Source organism: Anopheles merus, chromosome 3R (genome assembly GCF_017562075.2).
Source record: "Anopheles merus strain MAF chromosome 3R, AmerM5.1, whole genome shotgun sequence".
Taxonomy (NCBI): Eukaryota; Metazoa; Arthropoda; class Insecta; order Diptera; family Culicidae; genus Anopheles; species Anopheles merus.
This window is the reverse complement of record NC_054084.1, coordinates 22728572-22753116: the sequence shown is the minus strand read 5'-3', so window position 1 is coordinate 22753116 and position 24545 is coordinate 22728572. Positions and strand designations below refer to the sequence as shown.

At 43.4% G+C, this 24545-nt stretch overlaps 1 protein-coding gene across 8 annotated transcripts in view; it reads right to left on the bottom strand.

The window, feature by feature from the left end:
• LOC121596445 (protein artichoke-like) overlaps positions 1-24545 on the bottom strand; it is a 100023-nt gene that overhangs the window by 34885 nt on the left and 40593 nt on the right. For all 8 annotated transcript variants that reach the window (XM_041921412.1, XM_041921409.1, XM_041921408.1 and 5 more), the window contains exon 4: positions 374-518. In XM_041921412.1, coding sequence (XP_041777346.1) covers positions 374-518 — 145 coding nt within the window. The remainder of the gene's footprint in view (positions 1-373; positions 519-24545) is intronic.

The window sequence follows — 24545 nt, the reverse complement described above, 5'->3', positions numbered from 1 at the left end:
CGTCCGCAGCGCCCGGGTATGGCATTGCTGCGGCACACTGAGACTGCGGGGAAAAACTCGCCTGGCAAGGTTGTCGTACTTCTGCTTTCAATTATCACCCGGACGATGAGGGATGACGAATGGTCAGCCAACGTTTTATCCGGCATCGTTTTAGTTTTTTTCAATATTTCATTCCGTTGCACCACGTCCCTTTCGCTCGCTTCGCTTTGCTTCGCCCCTTTTGAAAGCACCCGGAAACCCCGGAAGCACAGTTCGTCGCTACTGCTTGCTAGAGGTTTAGGGCGTACGGTCGTACGTTCGAACGATCCTGTGCTCTGGTACAATGTATACTAAAACGTAACCAGTGCATGTGTGTGGATGTGTGTTTACTTACTTGAAGCTCTTTTCCGAAATGTCCTGTATTTTGTTGTCTACCAGCTTGAGCGACTCGAGCCGCAACCCCTGGAACGTTTCGTCGTCCACGTTGTGGATGAAGGTGCGTGACATGTCGATGTGCTTTATCGTCCCGTGTAGAAACTCTGTGTGGCGACATTAAGAAGAAGAAGAAGAGAAAAAAAGGAGGGGAAAATGATTAGCCCAAGTGGTGGTTGATAGCACGATATGGTTAATGGTTGCGGGAACAGGCCCACAGAATGGAGAGGAACAAAATTAATCGAAACATCGGTCGGAGGAAAAACAAACTTTGGTTAGCATTTAGATTGAGCATCCAGGTAGGAGGCCGGAAGGCAAACAACAATACAGCGACAGCGACAAACGATGAACGATTTACGGTTTCAGCGATCAGCGTGCCGGAAATAATAAGTCTTTTGTTTCGCTACCCGGGTGGCGCATTTTGTGCTGTTTGTCTTACCCTGTTTTTGGCTGTTTGTATACTTTGTTCAACGATCAGCGCCTTCCCGAGCCGAGTGTAGCAAAACATCCATTAAGACGACGCATTTTAAGCGACGCTTTAAGTGTTTGTGCTTGGAATGTGTTACACGAATGAACGCATGAAAGGAAGGGTGGTTTGTTTTTCTCATCGGAAATTTAATTCGTTTTAAAACGAGCGAAAAAGGCTCAACAGGAGATTGTATCAGCCATTGGAGGTTGTCAATAAAAGTGCTGCGCGTTCTCAAAGCCAGCCACGGTCTGCTGTCCTCAAATGTCTAAATACATGCAAGCCATCCACTTGCAGCCCCTTAATGGCTATTCGGAGCAGATGGTTCATAGGTTGGTGCGTGTTCTGTTCCGTCAGAGTGAAGGTTCACTCCATTCTGCTTCATTCTAGCCTTCGGTTGGCCACCACCATCGGAGCTGTACAATAGTTTTTCTTTCCTTTTTCCAACGCAACGAAACTCCCGAGGCAATCACCACTATCATCATCAGGCTGGCCATTGTCATGCCAAGATTGGTGGTGCTGGAATCTTGTGCTTGCTCAGCTTGCCGTAATGATTTGAATCTACCTTTCCAGCGCTTCGATGCTTCGTGCCCTTGGAAAGAAGAAAGTGGCAGCAAACGGAAAAAAGAAGAAGCACCACGTCCTCCAGCCCAAGGACGTAACCGATTTTCCCATTATCACCTCAGCCGTACCGTCAGAAAGGTCTGGGCTGGTGAAAGGTTTTGTCCCGATCGAAAGATGACCCGTGCCGTGCCGGGAGCAATCTTCCCGCCGCTCCGAAGCTTAACGAGCCCCACGAGGACAGAACACAGGCTTATCGTCGGTTTGCCACACGCTGTCAGAACGGGGCTGGTTGTCGCTCCCAACACTCTCGTTCTCTCTCCCTTTCTTCCCCTTTCTCTCTCTCTCTCTCTATCTGTGGAAGATTTAATTTTTCATAATCCTTTAAAGGATGGATCGAACCGAGGCCGTCCGATTTCGAGCCCGTCACCGGCCCCGCTTATCAGCAAGCAGATGGTGAATGATGGCTCGGAATCGTTTCCCTTCGTCCGTACCGCACCTGCCGATTGGTTTGAAGAATTTCGAAGCGAAAATTTAATTTTCACTTCAACGCAACACAACACATTTGCGAGCGCCAGCTTCCGCCTCGGCAGAGCGGCTGCTGCGTGTGCTTTTGAGGGGGCGGTGGCTCTAAACAGTCGCTGGGTGTCTTGTCGGATTCTCGGAAGGACACGGTCTGCTGGAAATAGAATGCGCAATAGGTTGGTGGTTTTTTGCTCGTGGCTCGGGGTAAAGCGGAGGAAAAACGCAACCATTGACAATCTTTCATCTGTGACAGGTACGTAAATACATTTGGTCGCTTGTATTTTCCACTCTCTCTCTCTCTCTCTATCGCTGTCAAGGAAGCGCTGTTTTGCTGTGTTTCATTTAATTTAATGGTTCGCAGCAGTGCATTTGCGCGTCACTAGGTTTGTGAAGTCTAGGTTAAGCTTAGTGGATAGGATTTCATTTGGCGATGGTGATGAAATTGGATAATCATTTCCGCTTAGTTGTTTTCACGCGACGAGAAATGGGGTCTATGTGATCGACATTAGATTAACGGAGGGTGTTGTCATGGAGCAACGAACTTTGAAAAATAAGTTTGAAATAACGGTTCGGATAGGTGATGTGTTGAGCTGATTGATTAAATTACAATTACAGCAATGGTACAATGTCCAATCTTAATCTAATCCATTATAAGTTAAGTTAATCTACTCCATTATATCTTAAAACATTAGAACATTCATGCTCTTTTCGTTAAGCAATGCGATATCTCATAAATATTACAATTCATCTTAACAAGATCCCACTCGCACTGTGCTGATATTGTTTCATCAGATTTAACTAATTGCTCAGATTAGTCTTAGCAAACGTATTAGACGTGCAAATGACATTCTTCATTCATTATATAGCAGTAGCTGGTAGCCGTTTGGCATGTCGTACAGCACTGCCCACTTCAGTCAAGTGGCTCACTCTATCCCTTTTCATTCAAAATGCAACTTTCAAACTGTCTGTATGATGCATCCCCAACTGCCACAATAGCTGTACGTCTTCAAGACCGAGAGCAGCAGCGGCAGCAGCAGCAAAATTGTCGCAGAATGTTTGCAGCAGCTGAACCGTAAGCGTGTCAGTTGGACCAAATTCCTGCCCCCCCCGCTCGCGCTCGTTGCTAGCCGTGGCACAATGTAGAAGCATTTTGAGCAAATAAAAACCAATGGCAAAAATCCGACAATCAAAATGTGCAAGTGCACCAGCACAAAACTAGTCATCCACAGCACAGGACACCAGCTGCTCGTTGTGCCTCCCCATGTGCGGCGGAATGCATCTTTGCTCGGGTTTGCCGGCCGGGATTTTTAAGGGGCGGCAGGAGGAAGCTCAACCACAAAAACCGACAAACCGAGAAGCTATTCATCTCTTTTATCTCAAGCTGACAGGACACAAACACACGGGATATCATTTGAATGGGAGCGAGCAAGTTTAGCAAAGTCAACCCCGAAAGTGAAACTAAGCTCCGGTCTTTCTATCGGAGCTGCTTCTGCTGATGGGGAGCGCTGACATTCTGGCACCCGATGTTTTTCCCCCAGTTGAATGCTGAAAGGTGGTAAAGATTCGGGGCGTGCGATGCAGATACTATTTCTGGCAAGTGGTCGCCCAGGGGAACAGCTGGCCAATCTTGTGCCCTTGCTGGGAGCTAGTGAATCAACAGATTTTAATCGGATCTGCACTGCCCAAGCGTTGGGATAAAATCAACTTAGGGCACGGATAAGGAGCTTCTTGCGAAAGGTCAAAGATGTAGGCTATTTAACTGTTTTGAATGAGATGACGCGGCAGTGCAAAGGCAATGTAATATTGAGATGAGCATGCAATATTTTATGTTGTCTGTTTAAAATTTATATTAAATTTGTTGTACGTTCATTCTAGATTTTTGTATGTTTTTGCTTTTGAACTCTGTATTTTGTACACAATGAAAAGACAAACTATTTTTTCTACTTCAACAGAAATGTAAGTTCTTATTGATGCACTGATGTATTTTCTCATCATAATTTGTTCCAAAACGCATAATTACGCCTAAAAAATTAAAGTACCTTACGGGTGAGTATGATTCTAGAGCTAACTATTGTTGCCACGTGAAAATGTGGCAATGTATGCATAATTCTTCTATCTGGCGTAAAAACCCTACGCAGACATGCTTGCCTATACAGGTGCTTTCGAAACTTGTTTCAGTTCAACGCACCACGGATAGTCGTCTGTTCTTGCTACGGAGGGACGGCCCATATGAGAATTGAGCCCACGACGGAAATGTTGTTTAGTCATAAGAATTGACGACTGTACCACGGGCCAACCTCGCATGCATAATTCAAAACTTTAATTTTAACCCGGTTCAGCCGGTCTCATAGTACAGTCGTCAACTCGTACGACTTAACAACATGCCCGCCATGGGTTCAAGCCCCAAATGGACCGTGCCGCCATACGTAGGACTGACTATCCTGCTATGGGGGAAATCAATTAGTCACTGAAAGCCAAGCCCACAAGTGGTACAGGCAGGCCTTGACCGACAACGGTTGTTGAGCCAAAGAAGAAGAAGAATAGGAATTTTAACCAAAAGGTTTCAAGTACTGTGATGTTATTTTATTTAAAAAAAATTACTTTTTTATCTGACTGTTGGAATTAATTTTTTTTTCTAAGAGAGATAATTTCTTTCCATGCACATTCTTTGATAATTACACAAAATAAAAATACATAATTATTCAAGTTTACTTCGAAAAATAAATCTACGACCTTGCGAGCTGCCTTTCGTCAGTTGTCCGCAATTTTCGCCACGGCGGACGAAAATGCGTGTGGGTATATTTTTAAGATCAACCTTTGATTTCTATCGATACATCATGTTGCTCTAGAACATTTCGATGGGACGCAGCTGGGGGAGAAGTTGGACCCGTTCTCAAACTTGTCCTAACGTAATTCAGCCGTAATTCACATAAAATGGTCGAATTAAGTTTATGCGTCCTTGCTTGCCGCTGCGAAGCCAGTGGACACGATTTCTAGTTCCTGACATGTTTGTTCATGTTCACAAGTGCTATTTCTACGTTTCACCGTCCCTCGGACTTTATTTTCAATTTCCTTTGGAGCGTCAAGTCGCTCAGAGTCATAGACCATTTGGAACTGGTCTTTCTTTCGATGCTCTCATTGTTGTCCAATAGTGTCAAGATGTTGTAGATGCCGGAATAGGCTTATACAACGTCCTATTCCGGTTACAGCACGGACACTGTTTTAGGCACTATGGTGTGCAGTTTTTCGATCGCGTATGGTTCTTAACGGAGTTTATTTATTTATTTATTAATTTATTTAGATACTAATATCTACCTCAGAGGGCTAAATATAGGGAAATTTACTGACTAAAGCTTAAAATTAATGATAACAAACAAATACTTAAATCTAACTAGACAAACATATACTAGATAACAAGCAATTTGTAACACAGCCAACACAAGTAAGATGAAAGAATTAGGACGGGGAAACAAAAAGTGAGTCAAAGAACTGAAGAAAGAGGGGGCGCAGGGATTGAGGGGAGATATGAAAATCAAACACACCAGAGGCACTGTTGAAGCGTTGGAGGGATCGAAGAAACGGATCATTGGTGCCATAAAGCGTTCTTCTCGACGGAATTTGAAGGAAATCGCGGCGTCGAAGAAAGCGAGCAGGCGTGTATAGAGATATTCTGTTAAGTAATGAAGGATAATCAATTTCGTTCCGAAGCAAACCGCTGATAAGCAAATTTAAAATTTTATTTTAAAAGTTTATTAAATAGCAACCGTATTCAAGAATATTTGGACGAGCTATTATGCTATTATTTTGAAGGCTATTCTTACAGTTGAGATAACAAACCGTGTGAACAGTTTGTTTGTAATAATTATAAAGATGTATGATACCCACCACGTTTCACTTCCTTTGTTATTAGCACTTATATTACCATGTACACCAGCATCGCAAAACAAAAAATTAAACAAGCTTACGATTACTTTAGGCTCAGCACAAACATAGGTAAACAGTCGTTACTACTTTGCCGCATTCTGTCACATGATTCATAATCTTCCCATGCAAAAAAAAAACAAGCATGTACTCCCTGTCTCATACATCTGCAAGCTTTCTTTCGAAACGAAGCAATACAATTTGTCCGCTCTTAGCGAGTGCTTACATTACGGTGGTTGCCTGCCCTGGCTCGCCAAGGCGATAGTGTCATGCCCGAGCGCGTATAGTTAGTAACGACATGTAGCAACAACAGTTTTTACAAGCTCGCTCGAAACGACCAAAATCACAAAACACCATTAGGGTCGGCGAAACGAGTTTCATGTTTGGTGAAAGACGCCACCGTCGTCGTCATCGTAGTCGTTGTCGTTGCTTGGGTCTCGTGGAGATCCTATTTTCGCTTAATCCTCCGGTGAAACTTCGTAATGAATTAATGTATTCAGCAGGTTCACCGGGATCAGGCAGAATGGGTAGAGACGACCGGGGGAACCTGGGGGCGCCCAGGAACAGGGAGGCTGGCAGAAGTTACTTTATCTTCAATTAAACTTTTTTTTGACTCAAAAATTTTACCTCATTCTGGTTCGGCTTGACTTTGCCAGCTTTACAACACAGAAACACACACCCACGTGCGCTCTGAGATGAAGCAAAAGAAAACTGAAACACAAAGAGGCACATGCACACACACACACACACAAACACACACACACACTCACAAAGAAAAAACGCAAAGAAAAGTTTCGGCACCGTGCAGCAGCACTCCGGTGAGACGAATTCTTACGGGATTCTTAACCGGTAAGATAAGACCTCCAGAAAGGTACCGCTACCACCAGCCAAAGGTACAGCCAAATACGACCAGCGAAGGGACCGGGGCTCACTTCACTTTGGACGAACGGTGAGTACCAACAGCGCGATCGAGAGATTTGGGTGGGCCAAGACGGTTGTTTGCGGTTTTTCGGCTGCGTGTTTTTGTTCCTCCATTGGCGTCACTACATTTACCGAAATGAAAGTTTAAAGTAGTCAACTGAAACACGGACACGGGCATAAGGAATGGTAGGGGGGAAAAAAAGAAGAGAATGAAAAGAAATGTCGGAAGGGCAGATTGCGCGAAGGAAAAACCTTGTATAAATTCCCTTTTTCATAAAGTTCTCAACCTTGATGGAAATTTAAAAACCCTGCGGACATACCGAGTGGAGGAGGGAAGGGGCAGTGGATACAAAATATCATTCCCTTCATTCTGCCTTCCTCCTCCCCTCCACACCAGCACTCGCGAGGTCCGGAAATTTCTTTAACCGGGATCACCGGAGCTTGCTTGTCAGCCGGCGGCACTTTTTCGGTTTTGGTACTGCGAAAGTTTCCGCGCAAGGGTCGTGTGATAGCATTCCGTGCATTTTCCACTTCTCTGCGCTCACTATCTTTCCCCTTACGACGGGCCCCAAGACACCAAGCAGCAACGATGGGGAGAAAATGGCTCTCGAAAATCTCTGCGTACGCAAACCGAATCGTGATCGCGGGGTTTTGCTCGAGCTGAAGACGAACCGAAATCGAAAAATCCTTCACGAGGGTGGGGTGGTCGAGCTGTAAAACACACTCACACACACACACACAACCCCGCCGAAGGTATGGGAAACAAATCGATCCAGTTTTAATGTACTTTCGCAAAGTGCAATAAAAATGATGAATAATTAAATTCAGACCCTGCCCGCTGGCCAGAACGATAAGCTGCCGGTTCGATTCCACCACCTGATGAGTGGAACGGGGGAAAGGGCGATCGGTCACAAAACTCGCCATTTTCTACCGATACCGATTAGCCACACGCTTGGGAGCGTGCTGTGTGATTTGGGTCTTTCAAAAACTTTCCACTCATTTAATTGCGCTCACTAATGCTCGATTTGTTACAGCAAATCGAACAACCACCGTCCGCCGATACGAGCGAAGGTGCTTTAAGTGCACCAGCGTGCCGCGCCGTTATCTGCCCGACGCACCCGGGCTGGGCAGAGCGAAGATTTATGGATCGCACCCCGTATCTCGGGACCGAGAGTGTTGCCGAGCGATTTGCGTTCGATGCTTAACGATTCGACGATGTTCGACACGGGCTCCGGACGGCAACGATGGGCTGTGGCTCATGCTCATGGTCGCTCGTAAACGGTGATTAATACTTCACTGCAAGGGCGTGCGTTGAATTGAAATCGCTGCCTGGCTTTGTGTTTGACATGTGAAAAAAGGGCTTCAATGGACTTGTTTTGGATTTCAGCTTAAAATTATTGACTGATGTTTTTTTTTTCACAGTCTGATAGCAAATATAAATTGAATTCAGGAATGGCTGCAATCAACGATTTGTACTTAAAAATCGTTTTACACAAGCTGTACAAAGGGCAGATTCTCTGAGATTAATAAAAGCCCGGCCTTACACCATCGTTTGTTCGCTTCATTTCCTATGGCTTCACCAAACGGTGCGGTTAGACACTTATCCCTTCGCAATGAAATAATTAAACATAACGCGCACTGTCATGGTCAACAGTTGGCAGCTCCTGAGCTCAAAATGCACACCAGCTCGAAGCGCTGAAGTTTTAGTGCGTCGTATCCAGCAGCAGGTTCCAATCGGTGCGCCGGTAAAAGTGCCAGCCGAGTATGCAGAGGTGGGGTTCGCACACAGTTCCCGGGTCGATGTGGATTGTCACAAAACACTACCATTAGACCGACAAGGTTGTGAAATTAGCCTACACCGTTTCTGGTGCCTCCGTCTGTTCGAGCGAACGGACACGATGGTGGCGATGGAGAAAGGTACATTATTTGCCGTAACATCATGTTTACACGAAAATATCCTTTTCTTCGGCACCTCGCGAACACATGGCAGCACTTTGGCGTAAGTGTGCGTGTGTGTGTGTGTGTGTGGGTAAGGTGCTGGGAAGCATTTCCCGCTTCCCGTGCTTGGTAAGGCAAAATCTTTCGACCCAGTGTGGCCAACCTTTTGGGTTTTATAATACCAATGGTGGCAGTAACTCGGGAATCTTCCCAAGTAGCAGCTAGTTTTGCATGGTTGTGCCGGGTAATGACTGTGCCGGTGACGACACCCAACACCATCCCCTGTGCCCGTCTCTCCCCGCGTGTACGGGTGGTGGAATTAGCTTTTGCCATCAGTTAGTTTCCAGGTTTTACGAGCTGCTTTTTCAACGCAAATATGTTTACACTTTTGTCCCGCTGCTTGACAGTACCGACGGGACGTTTTGAGCGAAGTTTAAGGTTGCCTTAAAGCAATGGGACGGAAAAAGGGGGCCGCGACGGTGAAGGTGTGGTAAGCTCGTGTGGGATGCCTTGGGCCGTTTGTTGCGCTCAAGGAAATAAAGAGGTATGTTTCATGGATGGACGGACACACACACAATTCCTAGCAGGTTGAAAATGGTGTTGGGGGTTTGACTTTGTTGTTCCGAGAATAAGACGAAAATGACAAATGAAAATACTTTGCATACCACTTTAAAGGCAGCAAGAAGAAGAAAATGATGATTATCACAGAGAAATCAACTCTCAACACACAATGATATTTAGCATTTAGTCTTATACTTTTACAAACTCAGAAGGCGGTTCATTTTTTTTAAATTAGAGCTTTTTTGTAATTCTAACGTTATACCACTTGAAACGTCCGTTAATGGGTTGTGTTGGTAAATAGGATTATATGTAAAAGTGGTTATTTTACCGTCCTTACTGAGTCATCTGACAAGAAAGGTAGAAGTCTTGAAAACGCTGTGGTGCAAATTACAGACATGCATCATGTTTTAATCAACTTCTTCTCATCCAGCACCTGGCCTTATCACTGTTTCAGTTTGTATACATTATTGCCATAATGCTCTAGTGCTAGGCTCTGATTATAACAACAGCACATACAGTACTTACACTATCAACAGGCTAACTAAATTGATGGTACACTCTACTAAAAATGTTGGTGAAAACCCCATAATTCGAAGTAAAACAATTGATGGAACACCTATGATCGAATGAAAAAAGTACCAAATTTGAGGTCACAATTTAGTTTGAATAGTTATGAACAAGTTCCACTGTCCTTTTCAGGCTACATGTAAATAATGAAAAATAATCTGCTTCGACCATCATGATCTCCGTAAAACTCAAATGAAATTAAAAATTAAAAAATGCAGGTGTATGAACTTTCTTGAAGTTTATTGATTGAAATTTTTGATAGTTTCCGGAATTTAACAATAACAATTGAAACACTTGAAATTTTCATCAAAACGTCCTTCAAATTTCATGATTTTTTTCCAATATTTTTAGTTATATTGTTGGAAATCCACATAAATCCCTCAGATGTAGAAAGTTTGCTCGAGTTCAGTGGATTTTACCGAGGTCCATTTTGAACAAAACGATATATGTGTATTTAGTTCAAAGGATTTCTTTGTTATTTGAAACAAGTTTTACATCGTATACTGTATCAGAAATTGAAAGAAAAGTCAAGTACTCTTCATTGATATTAATTTCAAGAAACCAAATAGTTTTTCCATTTATGCTTTCATGATTCCCTCATTCTTAATAGTCACAAAATTTCAGTAAACATTATTCGTTGGTGACTTCAGTTTTGTTGAATAATTCGAACATTGATCCAGTTTGCAGTAATCAGTATGGATAAAGTGCACTAGCTTATGATGAATTATTATAGCCTTCACTTCAAAAGCCATTCTTGTACACAAAAAAGGTATTTTTTTATTTTTTATTTTATTTTTATTTTATTAATTGCTCGGCCACGTTGGGTTACAGCAATAGTGCTTACTGACTATAGTATACAATTATTCACGAAGGAGTAGGAAGGAGTTTATGGTACGGAAAAGGAGCGAAGACGGGAACGGTAGACAGGATAGGATATGTTGAAATCGAACAGATCTGAAGCATGGAATGGGATGGGAATTGATTCTTCAACGTGGGTTTCTGATCTATCGCTGTTCTCCTCACAGAAGCGTTAAGTGCTCGTTTCTCCATCATATATAAAGCTCAAGACAACTTCTCTTCGAAAATGCGAGCTTTGCTTCAAATAACTAGAATGAGATCAACAGAGAATCAAGTTTTCTATCAAGGCCATAGAATTATTTACCAATTTCTACATAACGTCAGCATAATTCATGCCCCTTCTCGAGTCTTTGCAGCTTTTTTCTTTTATTGAGTACTATTAGTGGCACCAACACCACCGATGGCCGAAAGCCGCCGAGCACTCAAACAGGTGTGGAACTAGAGTGTTGGAGAGGGGGAGAGGGAGGCAGGCAACGGTGAGATAAATAAATAAACAAGAGAGAAATAAATAAAACTTTGCCCGTCACGCTTCGGCCATGTGTTTCATCAAAAGCCGACTAGCTTACCGAGGCGAGCACAATCGGAAATCCATTAGCAATTAATTTCCGAACCTCCTAATTCAATTCAGACAAAGGCTCCTAATCTTTCAGCTTAATCTCACTTTCGCTTGCGGGAGCTCGCCCCGTCCGATGCCCTCTCATCATCCGCCAGTCATCATGCCAGCCATTCCGATGCGATGCCGTGCGGTTAACCAAATAAACGAGTGCACGGTCATACCCATTCGGAACGATCATTCTAACTTTGCCACTCATCTTTGTCTGCTATTTGCGTGCGTGTGTGTGTGTGTGTGTGGTTGTTTTTTCTTCTCTGCTGCTGGTTCAGTGAATGTTCGCTCGGTAAAGTATCCCGAGCTTTATGAACCGAAACAGCTACTCCAAGAAATCACACAAACAACTCAGACTCGGCAATTTCTTAGCCGGCATCTTGTTGCCGAACGCGGGTAGCACCACCAAACCGATGGCTGGAACCGTTGGGGGAGTCACAAAACTAAATAAATAAGTAAACAATTCTCTAATCTGATTAGGCGGGTACAAACTTTTCCGGCAAAGTGCGTACGCGCTCGCGCCCGTGTGTGTGTGTGAATGTTTGTATAAGCTTTACGATTTTTCCTCCATGTGCTCGCCGTTTCGCGAATTACGAGCACGGCCAAGCGATCCAATTTGAACGCATGTGCTTGAAATGTGTGTGCGAGTGGGTGTTTGTGTGCTTTTTGTCAATAGCTTATTAGGTTGAGGTCTTCCTCGAATGCTCCCCACGCCTCATGCTGCTACTGAAGACGATGGTGATGTTGGTCCATCCGCAAAACCATCGCTGATCCTGTGGCATCTGGGCGCTCGAGTGAATCACGATGGAAGAAGCTGCTAATCACGCGAGAGCCACCCCACGCGCCCTCATGTCTTGCGAGAGTTTAATAGTGCTTGAGCGGTGTTGGAGCAGCTTATGCGAGCCGCCGCGTTCATGCAGGTTATATGCTCGTCCTCCTAATCGAGTGTCACCGTTGTGGTATCGGGTGGTATCGGGAGTGATGGCGATGATGAGGCGTGATGGTGCCGTGCCAGTACGATGCAGCAAGGTGCTGATGATGGGCTACAAATTATCTGATTAGGTGTGGTGCGGTCGGAGCATGTGTGGATGGAAGCTAATAATAAACAACCACACACAAACACACATACAGATACACTTGAGATCGGCAAAAGGTGAACACCACACAGCACAGCAGAAAAGTCGTAAAAATAAATATGTTTTCTTTCCCTCCTAGCAGGTTGGAGGACTAAAAAGGTACCATCGGTGTTTGTCGATTTTCGCTATATTATGGGGCTATAAAAATCAGTCAACAACCGACCACATAAAACACACTTTCCTTTCTTGGAACAGATGATAATTGGACTTTGAGTGATTGATTGCAAAGAAATCGAACATAAAAGGCATGTCTGGAAGATTGTGTTAGCTTTTTGTTGTAAAGAAAACACTAAACATATTACGTATTGGAGGAACTGGCTAACAATTTAATGAACTCTTTTGGCCTTTTTAACTTTTTCCTGGAGCAATGTAAGTTGTTATTAGTACCAGAAGAAACAAACATTTTAGCTTTATTTTCCTGCAACATGCCACGCAGTATGACTTCAATTAAGCTTTTTTGTGTGTGCAAAAGTATGCTCAATATCTGAACGATCGAACAAAGGGCATATTTAAACGTGGCAAACAAAACAAAAAACGAACCTTTGCCACTTTACCAAGGTCACCCTTAATGCAAACGATCGCAAATATCTTGGTGCTATTTTTATGCAAACCACGGCTAGCGAACGTTGGTGACCACGTGGCTGAAAGCTTTATGTACGGATCAATTAACATTGATTACTGAGATGGAGAGTGGTGCACTGTAAATCACCCTTGACCTCAGAGCTACAATTAAACAGCACAACACACAAGGTGCGGTAAGGGTGTGTACATAAGGATCGATTTTGTGGTCTTAAACAAAGCTTAAGGTCAACGGGTTGGTAGCCTTCTCATGGTAAAGTAACGCCTTCTTATTCTAATGAATAGAGCTGAGTTTATATAAAGCATATAATTAGTGGAACAAAAACATGTTTCTTCGTTGAAAAATATAATTTGGCGTAAACTTTTAATGGAAGTGGCATTAGTCATACAACATAATGAAGTCAGTAAATGTTTTTAATTATATTTATTATTTTGATATTATTTGATTAACTTTGATTGTGACTCATGTCGCTTTATTGAGCCCAATTAAAAAAACCTCTGTGAATCTAAAATTTTATAACTATATTACTTTATTCCAATTTTAACAATAATGCAATTGAGTGCAGTACTGGGCGCCTCCATCGAATGCAGCCTTTGCTGTGAAAAACCCCGAAATACTTTGACTGTGCGAAAGCGATACCTCATTTCACTTATTTCCCTCCATCTTACCCCGTCAATTGGTTGAACATTTTTGCCAACCTTCCACCACTGATTCCATTGAAGGCGGCACCCCGGCAACAGTGCAAAGTGAGATACACCACGCGAAACCAACAGAGGAACCAAATGTTACTTTCATTCCTGTTACTCTGGGGCGCCCTGCCAAAATGTTCCCGCACCTTGAAATGACTCGCACGTGCTCCAAAATTCAGCACTAAGTTGCATGTTTAATTCACTGCCATTTGCCACGCAATCCACTCCAGCGACAGCTTTTCGGTGTGCACTGCATTCACTGTTGCCGTGCCGGCGTTGCCAGTGCGCCACCAGGAATGTTCGCATTGTCACCTACGGAAAAGTGTCCTGCTTTTTTTTTTTTTTTGTTGCCGCTCCACCAGGTGTCATTTCATGCTTACGCTGGCGTTCTGAAATCAATTTGCCTAGAAAATGAATTCCAAGAACCTCCTCTACCCAAGTGGCGGGCCGCACGTTTTCCGAATTTGTCACGAGGTTTGCATGCAAAACGGGGAGGGGTAAATGTAGGTGGGAGGACCCGCTTTTAACAAGGCCCCGTGATTTAAAATTTGCCTCGGAATATTTCTAATCCAGCGCTCCGGAGCTTAATTATCGTGCCATGATGCAATTATACAATCATGCAAATATGGTTTCGTCGTGTCGTTTGTGTGTGTGTGTGTGTGTGTGTTTACCGCCTGAGACACGGACCACCAGTTACGGCCCGGCCAGTTCCTTTGTGAGCGTGAGCTGGCCTTCCTTGTTAAGCCGTTCGCTTTGGCTTTGGGAGTATTGAGATATTTGCTTTGCATTAATGATTATCTCCATTTCGAGCCAGTGACTTTAGGGGGAGGTGTTGGACGGGGTAAGAATCGTTAAATAATTGCTTTGACCGTGCTGTGCGCTATTAAGCGTCGGTGTGATTATAATGGAACGGGCTTTTTCCCGTTCAAATTAAAAAGTTATGCAGCCGCGTGAGCTGATGCACTTTTTGTACATGACCTATATATGGCACGAATCGAAGCGTGGAACATTTTATGTTTCTGAGAAGAATGAGAATCGCTTTATTTATCATTCCTGTTTTGTACGGTTGAATTTGTTTGTTTTTTCCCGCAATTTTTTATTAAAATAAGCCATAAAAAGCATTAAAATTGCCAACCAGTACTAAGTTTTTTTTTTTTGCAATCTAATTGCCCACTCACCAAACTAAATGTTCCTAATCGATCGATTGTGTTTGTTTTTCAAGGTGCTCACGTTTGTTTGAGCAAGCTTATCGCTCATTACATGCTGCGGCTGTTTTTTGTGCTTCTCACTGCAATGACCACAATCAGTTTCCATTTTGCTTTTACCACTGCACAAAATGTGCTTAAATGGGCTCGTTTTTATTGTGTGTGTGTCTCTTATTTATAGAGCCAGTTTATTTGCAGGCGTAAGTTTATTTGCACGGTGGTGCAAAACGTGGAGGCAAACAAACTTCCATCTATTTTTGTTTGCAGATCATCCACACGCAAGCTACCAATTTAGGATAGCTGCAGAGTTCAAATGCCTTAAACGAAGGTCAGTGTTTATTTGTGTGCAAAGGTGTGCAAATAATCGTAAATAAATAGAGCTGGTTACTATTTTTCGTTTCTGCTTTGCGGATGGTTTATCGGAAGAACGGATAAAAATAGCTACCTATAACTATTTTGGTGATTGAATTAATCACTTTGGTGTACGGTGAGTGTGGCAACTAAATTAGACAACCCGTAGTAAAAGGGGCTAGGCATGTTGAAAGTATTGTAAAAACATCCCTTCGCTGTTGTTTCATTGTTCACAACAAAAAAAAACAATTATTCGACCCATGTAGCACACTCACAATGTAAAACTTTAACCGCTCGCGCAAACATTCTGGTAATATCAATAAAATTAGCATGCAACATGTGAGCACGTGAGCTACGTGAACACAAAGTTGTTGTGCTAAAACATTGTTTTCGTTTACTCACAGCCACACCCACCGTCTCCCTGGCCTACTACTGACGCAGCGAGTGACACAACTTGTACGTAGTAGCGTATCGCACGTCTGGACGGCATCAGTTCACACCGTCCCATCCTAATGGGCTTGCTGTATCGTTGTTCGTATCCCAAAATGCTGCCATGTGTGTGTGTGTGCGTACCCAAGCACAAACACACACACACACACACGGTGTCACATGTACAGCTATCGCGGTTGGCGGCTGATAGCGATCATCATTTTCCCCGGCCAGAAGCCTCCCGGGAGCCGTTCGGGGGCGTTATTTATGCACTCCAGGGGAAAGTGTGTCACGCTTCTTAGTTGCTTCCGGGCGGCGGCGGCCACGGCTTGCACCGGTGGCCCAAGCAAAGATCCCAAGATAATAGTGTGCGCGCTGTGTGGTGGCTTCCGTGATGTGTAATGTTTTTTTGTTGTTGTCACTTCTCCTCCGTCGACTGTCGCTTCGTCTACGCGTGTCGCATTGATGGGGTGGGGAAGGTCGGCATTTTCCGTGCGACGATTAGTGTGCATTGCTTCCGCCCTTCGGCTGCACGTCCAGCACCGTCGTGGAGTGGAACACTTAACGGGATATACAAATTATAGGTGTTACTGGTTGTTGCCAGGCCCGGTCCGTCCGGCAGCCGGCCTTCACTTCAAAGCGGACGGCGCTGTGCTGTGGATGAAGCTCAAACAGTCTAATCGTACACTTAGTGTGATTAAATATTTGCATACCCAGAGGTCCCCAGAGCGTCCAGCAGAAAGGGGACAGCATTTGCATGCCAAAGTAGCCGGTGGGGTTCAATTGTTTTAAAGGTGTTTCGATAAATCAGCTTAATGGTTTCGAACGAAGCACAATTGCATCGCAGTGTGTTTAATAAGCTTTTGAAAGTTTTTTGCGATAATTAGCAGTAATTAACCAATTGTTTAAAGTAACAAGACCAAGTGGAAATTATGTGTTAAAAACAAAAAAAGGGCAAAAATCGGTGCGAAACATCAATCGATAATTCCCAGCTATTTGAACCACTTTTCTTTGCTCATTTTCTCAAATATCGGTCCATCTGTGCGCAGTGTGGAAGAGACCACTACTATCAATAATTAAATGCACAACCCCGTATTAAAGCAATCCAGCATTTTCTCGAGCCCTAATCTAATCCACGTATTGTGCGCTTAATTCGAGAAACTAAACCAAGGCCAGCATCATTATTAAACTCAACCAGGCAGGGTACGCGCTCGTTTCGCTCAATCTTCCCGTGCCCATTCCGAAGCACGAAGCAATGCTAAGCATGGTCCCGCTGCAGGATGCTATTTCCCGACGTTGTTGGCACGGAATGCACGGAACCACGGGTCGGGATTCGCCCGCAGGATAACCGTGCATCCTTTCCGTACGGTGCATTCAGCTCAGCTGTTTTGGCTGGCTGGCTGGCATGAGTTGCTTACGAAACACACGCGCGCCACGTACTGGCGGAATGTTTGCCCGAATGTTTCACCTACAGCGCATGCATGCGTCGCAGTCAAACATAAATAGAGCAAATGCCGCACACTCTTGTTGCGACCGCACTCGTGAACACCCGCCAACCCGCAACTGCCTCGGGTTGGGAAGAGAGTGGGGGGGGGGATCATTTGCCGCGTTTATGCGTTCCCAGTTGCTCCAGTGCGCCAACATCTCCGAGCAGGGACCGTGCACGATAAAGAGTGGGAAATTAAAGAAAAATATTTTCCCAGATGAAGAAACTGCCGGTCGGGCACACCAAGCGTGCATTCCGTCCCGTCCGTTTGGGGGGGGGCCTTCAAAAGCCTCGGGTTTGGGGTTAGGTTGTTTGTACAGCGGAGTGTTTCTCGAGAAGAAGCACACATACACACACTGTTCAGGTAGTGGCTAAAGACGCTACTAAGCGCAACGCGGCTGTCTTTGATTCGTGATGTTTTGAGAGCGTCTTCAAGGGAAGCAGCAAATTAGCCTTTTGCACAGTTTGAAACTACGGAGGTACGGAGAAATAAGCAATGATTTTCTTGTTTTATGCTTGCACGAACATTGCTGTGCCTGATGTTAACTGACACTGTTTATTCTTACTTTGATGGTTTTTAACAAACGCAGTTTCATTTACCTTTAGTTCGAAGGTAAAGTTAAATAAAATACGTTTAATTTGAAATTGAACTTTATCGATCAAAGAGGATCGGGAAGAGTAAAATTAAATAATCGACCCATTCAACAGATGAAAAATTGGATTACATTTTCCATTGACCTGATCCGTTTTGTTTTCCCTATTGCTTCTCGTTACGCGCACTGCTTCGATTTGCCCTGCACGCTGCCGGCCCGTGTGAATGGTTTCCGCACGTTTCCAATAGCAATATCACTCCAATAGGTACTCACGCCCAGGATCAAACAGTTCCCCAAACGGTTACTAACAAGAATTTTACATTGTATCTTCCCTGCCCCGTCGATATCACTGGTTCGATTATCCGCTTCTACCTGGTGCTCTCCATTCGACAGAGCAATTGTAGGTGGCCCGTAAACGGTTATACCTTTGTGCTGCCAATATTCCACGAACACTTTCGCATCCAACATTCCTATTTGCGTAAGGATGTCGATATAGGGTTGCAGTTTATGTAATCCGTTTTGTAATTTCATGTGAAACGTGTGGAACACAATTGACAATACATTCGCATTGAAGTAAATTTTTATTCGATACATTAATATGATTATGAAATACAACAACAAAGAGTTCTTTTTTCTATGCACAGCCACCCGCAAAGTCCTGGGAGTGTAGATGCACTAGACTTAGTTACTAAATTTAAACAGCAAAACAGTTTGATTTTTGAACCCAAATTTTGAAAAGATCATTCTCCGCTCTCAAAAATCTCTTCCCATAATCCTATGCTATTATGGTACGTTTCAGCAAAATAGCATTCAGAAATCGTTCAGCAGCCAGCTCCACTACACAACCCAGGAAACGCTTTCCTCGCTTTGCATTTGCCTGAAACAATCTCCATTTTTCGTTGCTTAAGCACGGGAAATTCTCAATGTCACTCAATCAACACTGATTGTAGATTGAATTTTGCAAACAACAATAAACAGAAATAGACTCCGGGCGCTTCCGGAGCAAAGCCCCTATTGACAAAGAAGCTGGCACTAGAGTTGCCCTCAAGTAAAAGAAACAAGTGCAACAACAACAAAAAACGAATGAACAACGGACGGAACCGGCACCAGCAGTCAGTAGCAAAATGAAAAGCGAGCAAAATATGAAACGGCAGCAGCAGCGGCAGCCCGTGCTGGCACTATTTCAAAACTCTAACCTTAAGCCAGCGGTGCAGAGCGGTACAATCTCTGTTGGCGCGACCGCAGCACGGCAGACCACGCTCATCGAATGGCAAATTGAACAGCCTCGGAAACGGTTTCCCGTACTTCGTAAGTTGCTTCGCCTGGGGGAGACAAGATATGCTAAAGCGAAACCAAACAGGGCCACGCGAGCACAGCCAGCACAAGACAAATGGAGCCAGCACGCAATTGGTGCTCGGATGCCCGTCTCTTGGATGTGGTCCGGTGTTCTTGTGGTGGAAGATTCGGCTCCCGTGCCCAACACACACAGCGCACACAGAGCGCGATCGTTCGACGGTGCGCGTGTATCCGGGGCCAAACATTAAGCCATCCCCGGGAAACATAAACGAAGCGCTTTTGTGTGGTGCTGTTAAAATATGACGCTCAAGACACGCACCACGATGGTGAGGTGAAGATTGGGGCCCTGAAAGCTTTAGCAGCGCACAACACCGATTGGAGCTGACCAAATTTTCGCATCATAAGACATTAAAACGTTTTTCAATTACCTAAACCCAGCACACACACGCACATTGGCTGTCTTTAAATCAAATGATGAATGATCCTAACCTTTTAGCCTAACCGATACTTTATTGACGGTCTTTAAGGTGTGGAAATTGTTGGTAAGTTTGCTCGAAACAGGCAGTAAGAAAAAGGAAAACAGCCGAATAATTTAAACATGTACATCCAGTGAAGTGGAAGCAAACTTTTAACCCAATCCCAAAAGTGTCGTAAAAGAAACAAAAAGAGGGCCATGGGCAGCCGCTTTAGCCGCTGTGCTTTTTCCTTCTGTGCTCTGGCACACATTTCTTTTAATCCCCTTTGGCGAAGGTCTATGGGTCAACATGTTTTTACGAATCCTCCGGCGGCTAAAAGGGGTGAAATTATGTGATTTGGGTCGAAGACGTCCGTTGTCATCAACTTTTACCGTAGGTTAGTTTTTGTCGGGATTGCTCGCCGTTCCCACAGCAGTGCACACCCTTGGGCTGATTGCTTTCTTGGGCCGCGGGATTTCCTTCCGACCGCTCCACTGCCACACCCGCAGAATGAGATAGGGGCCCAGGTACTTTAAATCAAAAGCTGTTGCGCCGTGCCAGCGACAAGAGTCTGCACGAGCGGGAGAACACAATTACGGGAGAGTCAGTTTTCATCTCAATAAAATTAATGACACGCTCCTTGACGACACCTTGAGCCGGGGCTGTGTAAATGAAGTAAATTTAATATTGACTTTGTTACTTGCTGGGTGGTTTGCCTTTTTTTTTTTTGTTGCCGCCGAACGTCGAAACAAATGCCCTGCGCTTTCGTGGGTGGTTGATTCACTGATTAAATTGTCAATGAAACAAGAAAAAGACGGGCCCGGCACGAAGCCACTTCCAAATGCGCGTCGCATTAGCGTCCGGAGCCGTCCGAGTGTACTACAGAGGGCGATTGTTTGGTCGTTGGAACGTTTGAAGGCGGCGCGAACACGGGGCGAACAAATCGGCAACAAGATTTATTGTTTTCTGCCGGTGACGCTAAGATAGCGGGGAATAATTGAATAGAATTTAAAGAAGCGTCATTTCGAAACCGTGGCCCTGATGCGTTGGGTCGTTGTAGCGTAAAGCATGTTTGATAAGTCAGCCCTAAAGCGATGGTTCAAGGGGTAGTACTTCAATCCACTACGCGAAACAATCGGGTATGTTGGATTTGGTAGGTTGAGTCATTGTTTGAATTAATTTACAGCAAGATAGCATTCGGCAAAGAAGTGGCTTTTTTTGCTTTTTAATGGAGGTTCAACAGTGCTTTAGTCCTGTGGCGAACCTTTCTTTGCTTTGTATTTGTTTTACAATGGATTGCAGAGATTTGGATAACGTATAATCAATTCTTAACATATATTGATACTTATAACCAGTATCCTATTTATTTGCTTAAATATTTAATTTATTTAATAGCCATTTTCTACATTGCTTAAAATCATGCTTTTCAAAAGGTTTTTGTCTATAGCATTTGTTAAGCCTTCAATTATCAAAATTATATAATCAATCATCTTTTTTTCATTTTTCATTTCATTTTTCATATTATTAATATGATTAATTGATGAGGTCATGCTTTGTTGGTGTTATATGGAATTCGACGTTGACTATTTGTGTAAAAAAAATCCATACGTTTTTAATCATTTTAATTCCTAATTGTATGCTCAAGATCATCGATGATTCCAAATTACCCTCCGTTTTGAGTTGAGTTTCATACCAAATTGAAATTCAAGTTCTTCAGTTACTATTTTTTCACTAACCAACATAAAACATGCTTCGTTGTTTTGAATTCAGTGCGTCCATTTCAAGAACGTCTAAATTCTGTTCCATTTCAAAGACGGTGTTATGGATTCTATGTGTGGTAGGGGAAGCGATGCTACATTTTGTTTGTAAATGTCTTTATCTGTAGGATTAATTGCATATTTACCACTTCGAACACAGAGTTTACAGTCCGATTTAAAACGTTTAACTTGTTTATAACAATCGTTTTTTTGAATTGCCACCGCTGTCTAGCACTTGATCACATGTCAGCTGGTGTAAGCTATACAGTACACTTTTTTAAATATTTTTTTCTTGTTTTGGAGGAACGTGGTACAATTTAATGACATAATTTTCATCTTCGTTAGCAGATTTGGCACAGTTTGTTGTGGTAGTTCCAGTGTACAACATGGTAAGTTGTTGCATTTTTACCCATGGTATTTCATTTGACCATATAGTAAGTTTAACTTCAAACAAAAAATCTAAAATATATTCGTTGTTTCGTTTGTTTCATAAGGAACATTATTTCCATTCATATTGCATTCATAGGGAATACAAAAAAGGGCACATTTAACGCACAAAAAACAACATCATTGCATGCTAACTCACTTATCACGGACTACGCAAAACAGATTGCGGCATGATGTAAAAATAAAATAAAACACAGAATACAAAGTTTTTATTTTGTTGTAAATGATTAACCCTTTTCATGTTTCCCATTTTGGTATCATGCTTTAAATACACCACAAAGCAAAACAACACGTTTGTGTGCGTGTGAAGGCTTGATAACTACATCCTACATCTGCCACTTCACAAACCACAATTGGACGTTTATGCTGATCGATCGATCGATCGAGTTAGGTCCTGGGATGAAAGCAGGTCGTCATAATAAACGCTCTGGTTTTTAGAGCCTTTCGCATGCTGCTCTATGTAGATGCGTGGAGGGGAAAACACGTGTAACAAAAAACCAACCAACAGCAAATATCAGTGCGAGGAATGATATCGCATTATCGAGGCGACCCATCGTTGTGGGTCGATAAAGCACGGTGGAAAACGATGCAAAATAAAGAAATCACTGTGGAAAGTGTTGAACGAAATATCATGCATCATGTTCACGTCCATGGAAAACCTTACAAAAGCGTGGTGTTTTGCGTAGGAAGGATTAAAAATTCCACATGGTCGGCTCCCTGTGGTGCGTCCGATATGAATCAAAAATTATGGTTTCATTTTAATTTTTGCTTCCTAACAAATGCTTTACTAAATATTTGTTAACAGCTAGTGGTCACGGTACATTATTAATTATTTTAAATAGCTGAAAGTCCTATCAAAATTCAAAACTATAGCACTACCTCTAAATGGAACACAATTTCCGACGCACCGTATGATACATTTACCGAATACTTTCATCGTAAAATTTGCCTCTTTCAACACCCAGTACCCTACGGATGTGTGTCATATTAGCTCATCCTTAAAGCCGCGAAGCGAGCATTGCACGCAAATCGTGGTCACCCCGATGCCATCGATTATTTAAGCCACCAAGCCGCGTGGTGAGAACTTACGCATGCAGAGCGCTACGGCCACCGTTTCCGGACGCGAACGTGTTCCACCGTCCACCGTCAGTCGGTCTAAATCTGGTAACGGAGCGCAAAAATATTCCAAAATGTCATGCAAATATTTTCACTGCTTTATACATATTTATAAATGTGTTCGCATTGTTTGTTTATTTATATTTTCATTCCACCCAAAGCCGCATGAACCTTGAATCGGCGTACGTGTGTTCACATGAGCTTCAAACCGCCGAGGGGTTCGCCGAGGGGTTTCGCCGAGGGGTTTCTCCGTGAGGACAATCACGTGACAGACGAAAGCACCGACCGGTGCTGATGCCTGTGAATTGTGTTTATGTACACAGACTTTATGTATTGACTTTTTTTTATTTTGGCTGCGTGTGAGTGTGTGTTTGTGGTGCTTTTGTGGTTCGTTTTTCGGGTGGGACAGCGTGCTCGGGTGTGATACTAGTTATTTTTTGTTGATTTTGATGTTGTTGCTGCTGCTGCTGCTGTTGTACTGCGAACGCAGCTGTATTTGTTATTAGTGTCTGCGTTGAAAACGGGTTGGGCTGAGGGGGACCTCTACCGACGCGTACACATGCAATCATTAACCGACGTTGCAGGATTTTCAACAAAGGGTTATTATGGTTGCGTTGCGATGATGAATGGCTTAAAGCTCTAGTCAGCAACATAACGACGCTGGCAGTTCTGGCGAGCAGTTCTACTACAGGCTAACAAAGCACGAACACAGCAGAGGTTAAGTTCCATCGTGGAAATAAAATTCAAAATTACAGAAAATATAAAAGGTTGATAATAAATTAAATAATTTAATAAATGGAAAATACTTTTTAAAATTTTAAAAAAATCATAAAAAAGAAAAGAAACACAAAAAATTATTGAATCAAATCTTCAATCATTCAATATTATTGTAGTAACGCCTGAATGTATGCAATTGTTATTATATCAACAACAATATTCCCTTTACAAAAAAACGTCCTTCGGTTGCTGGATTGCCTCTCGGGCGTTAGCTTCTGCAACATACACCCTTCAACTCCTTCACATCTTCAACCTGGCGTAAGCTCCAAAACTGAAGTGTTGAAAGATTTGAAAAGCGTAGCAAAAACCAGAACACTTTCAGGCATTTGGGTAGTTTGCAGGGCCGCAAAACATTTGCCGCCCGACTGCAAGAGGATCATGGCACCTTTGGCACGCATCCCTATCCACTTCAAAGAACAGGCCGCTGATAAACACACCGGGTAAACTGGTAAGAAAACTCTGGAGGCAGAGCAAAACGGAACCAGTTTTCCCCCACTGCACTCCCGCAGCATTCTTTGCATCGTTCCGTTCCATTTGATGGTTGTATCTTCTGCTGGGCGGTATTTCCCCTCCCAATGGTCACCGTTTCGTCCTCTTTGTCTTGCTTGCTATCTCTCTTCAGTCAAGACATTTTTAGCGGAAAAACGGAAAGAAAAGGACGCACAACAACCCAGCAGGAAGATGACAAAACCGGTTAGCTTTGTTTTCCGTAACTAAAAGCATCAAACCATTTTCACTCATCCCCTCCACTCGGTTTGTATCCGCGGGGCTTAGCAAACGGGGTTCCCAGCTTCCCATTTTTGTTTCTCTTTGTTTTATTTCTATTCGCTGTTTTGTGATAGCATTCGAGAAACGTTCGTTTGCCTTCGTTTGATGTTGCCGGAATGGAAACAAA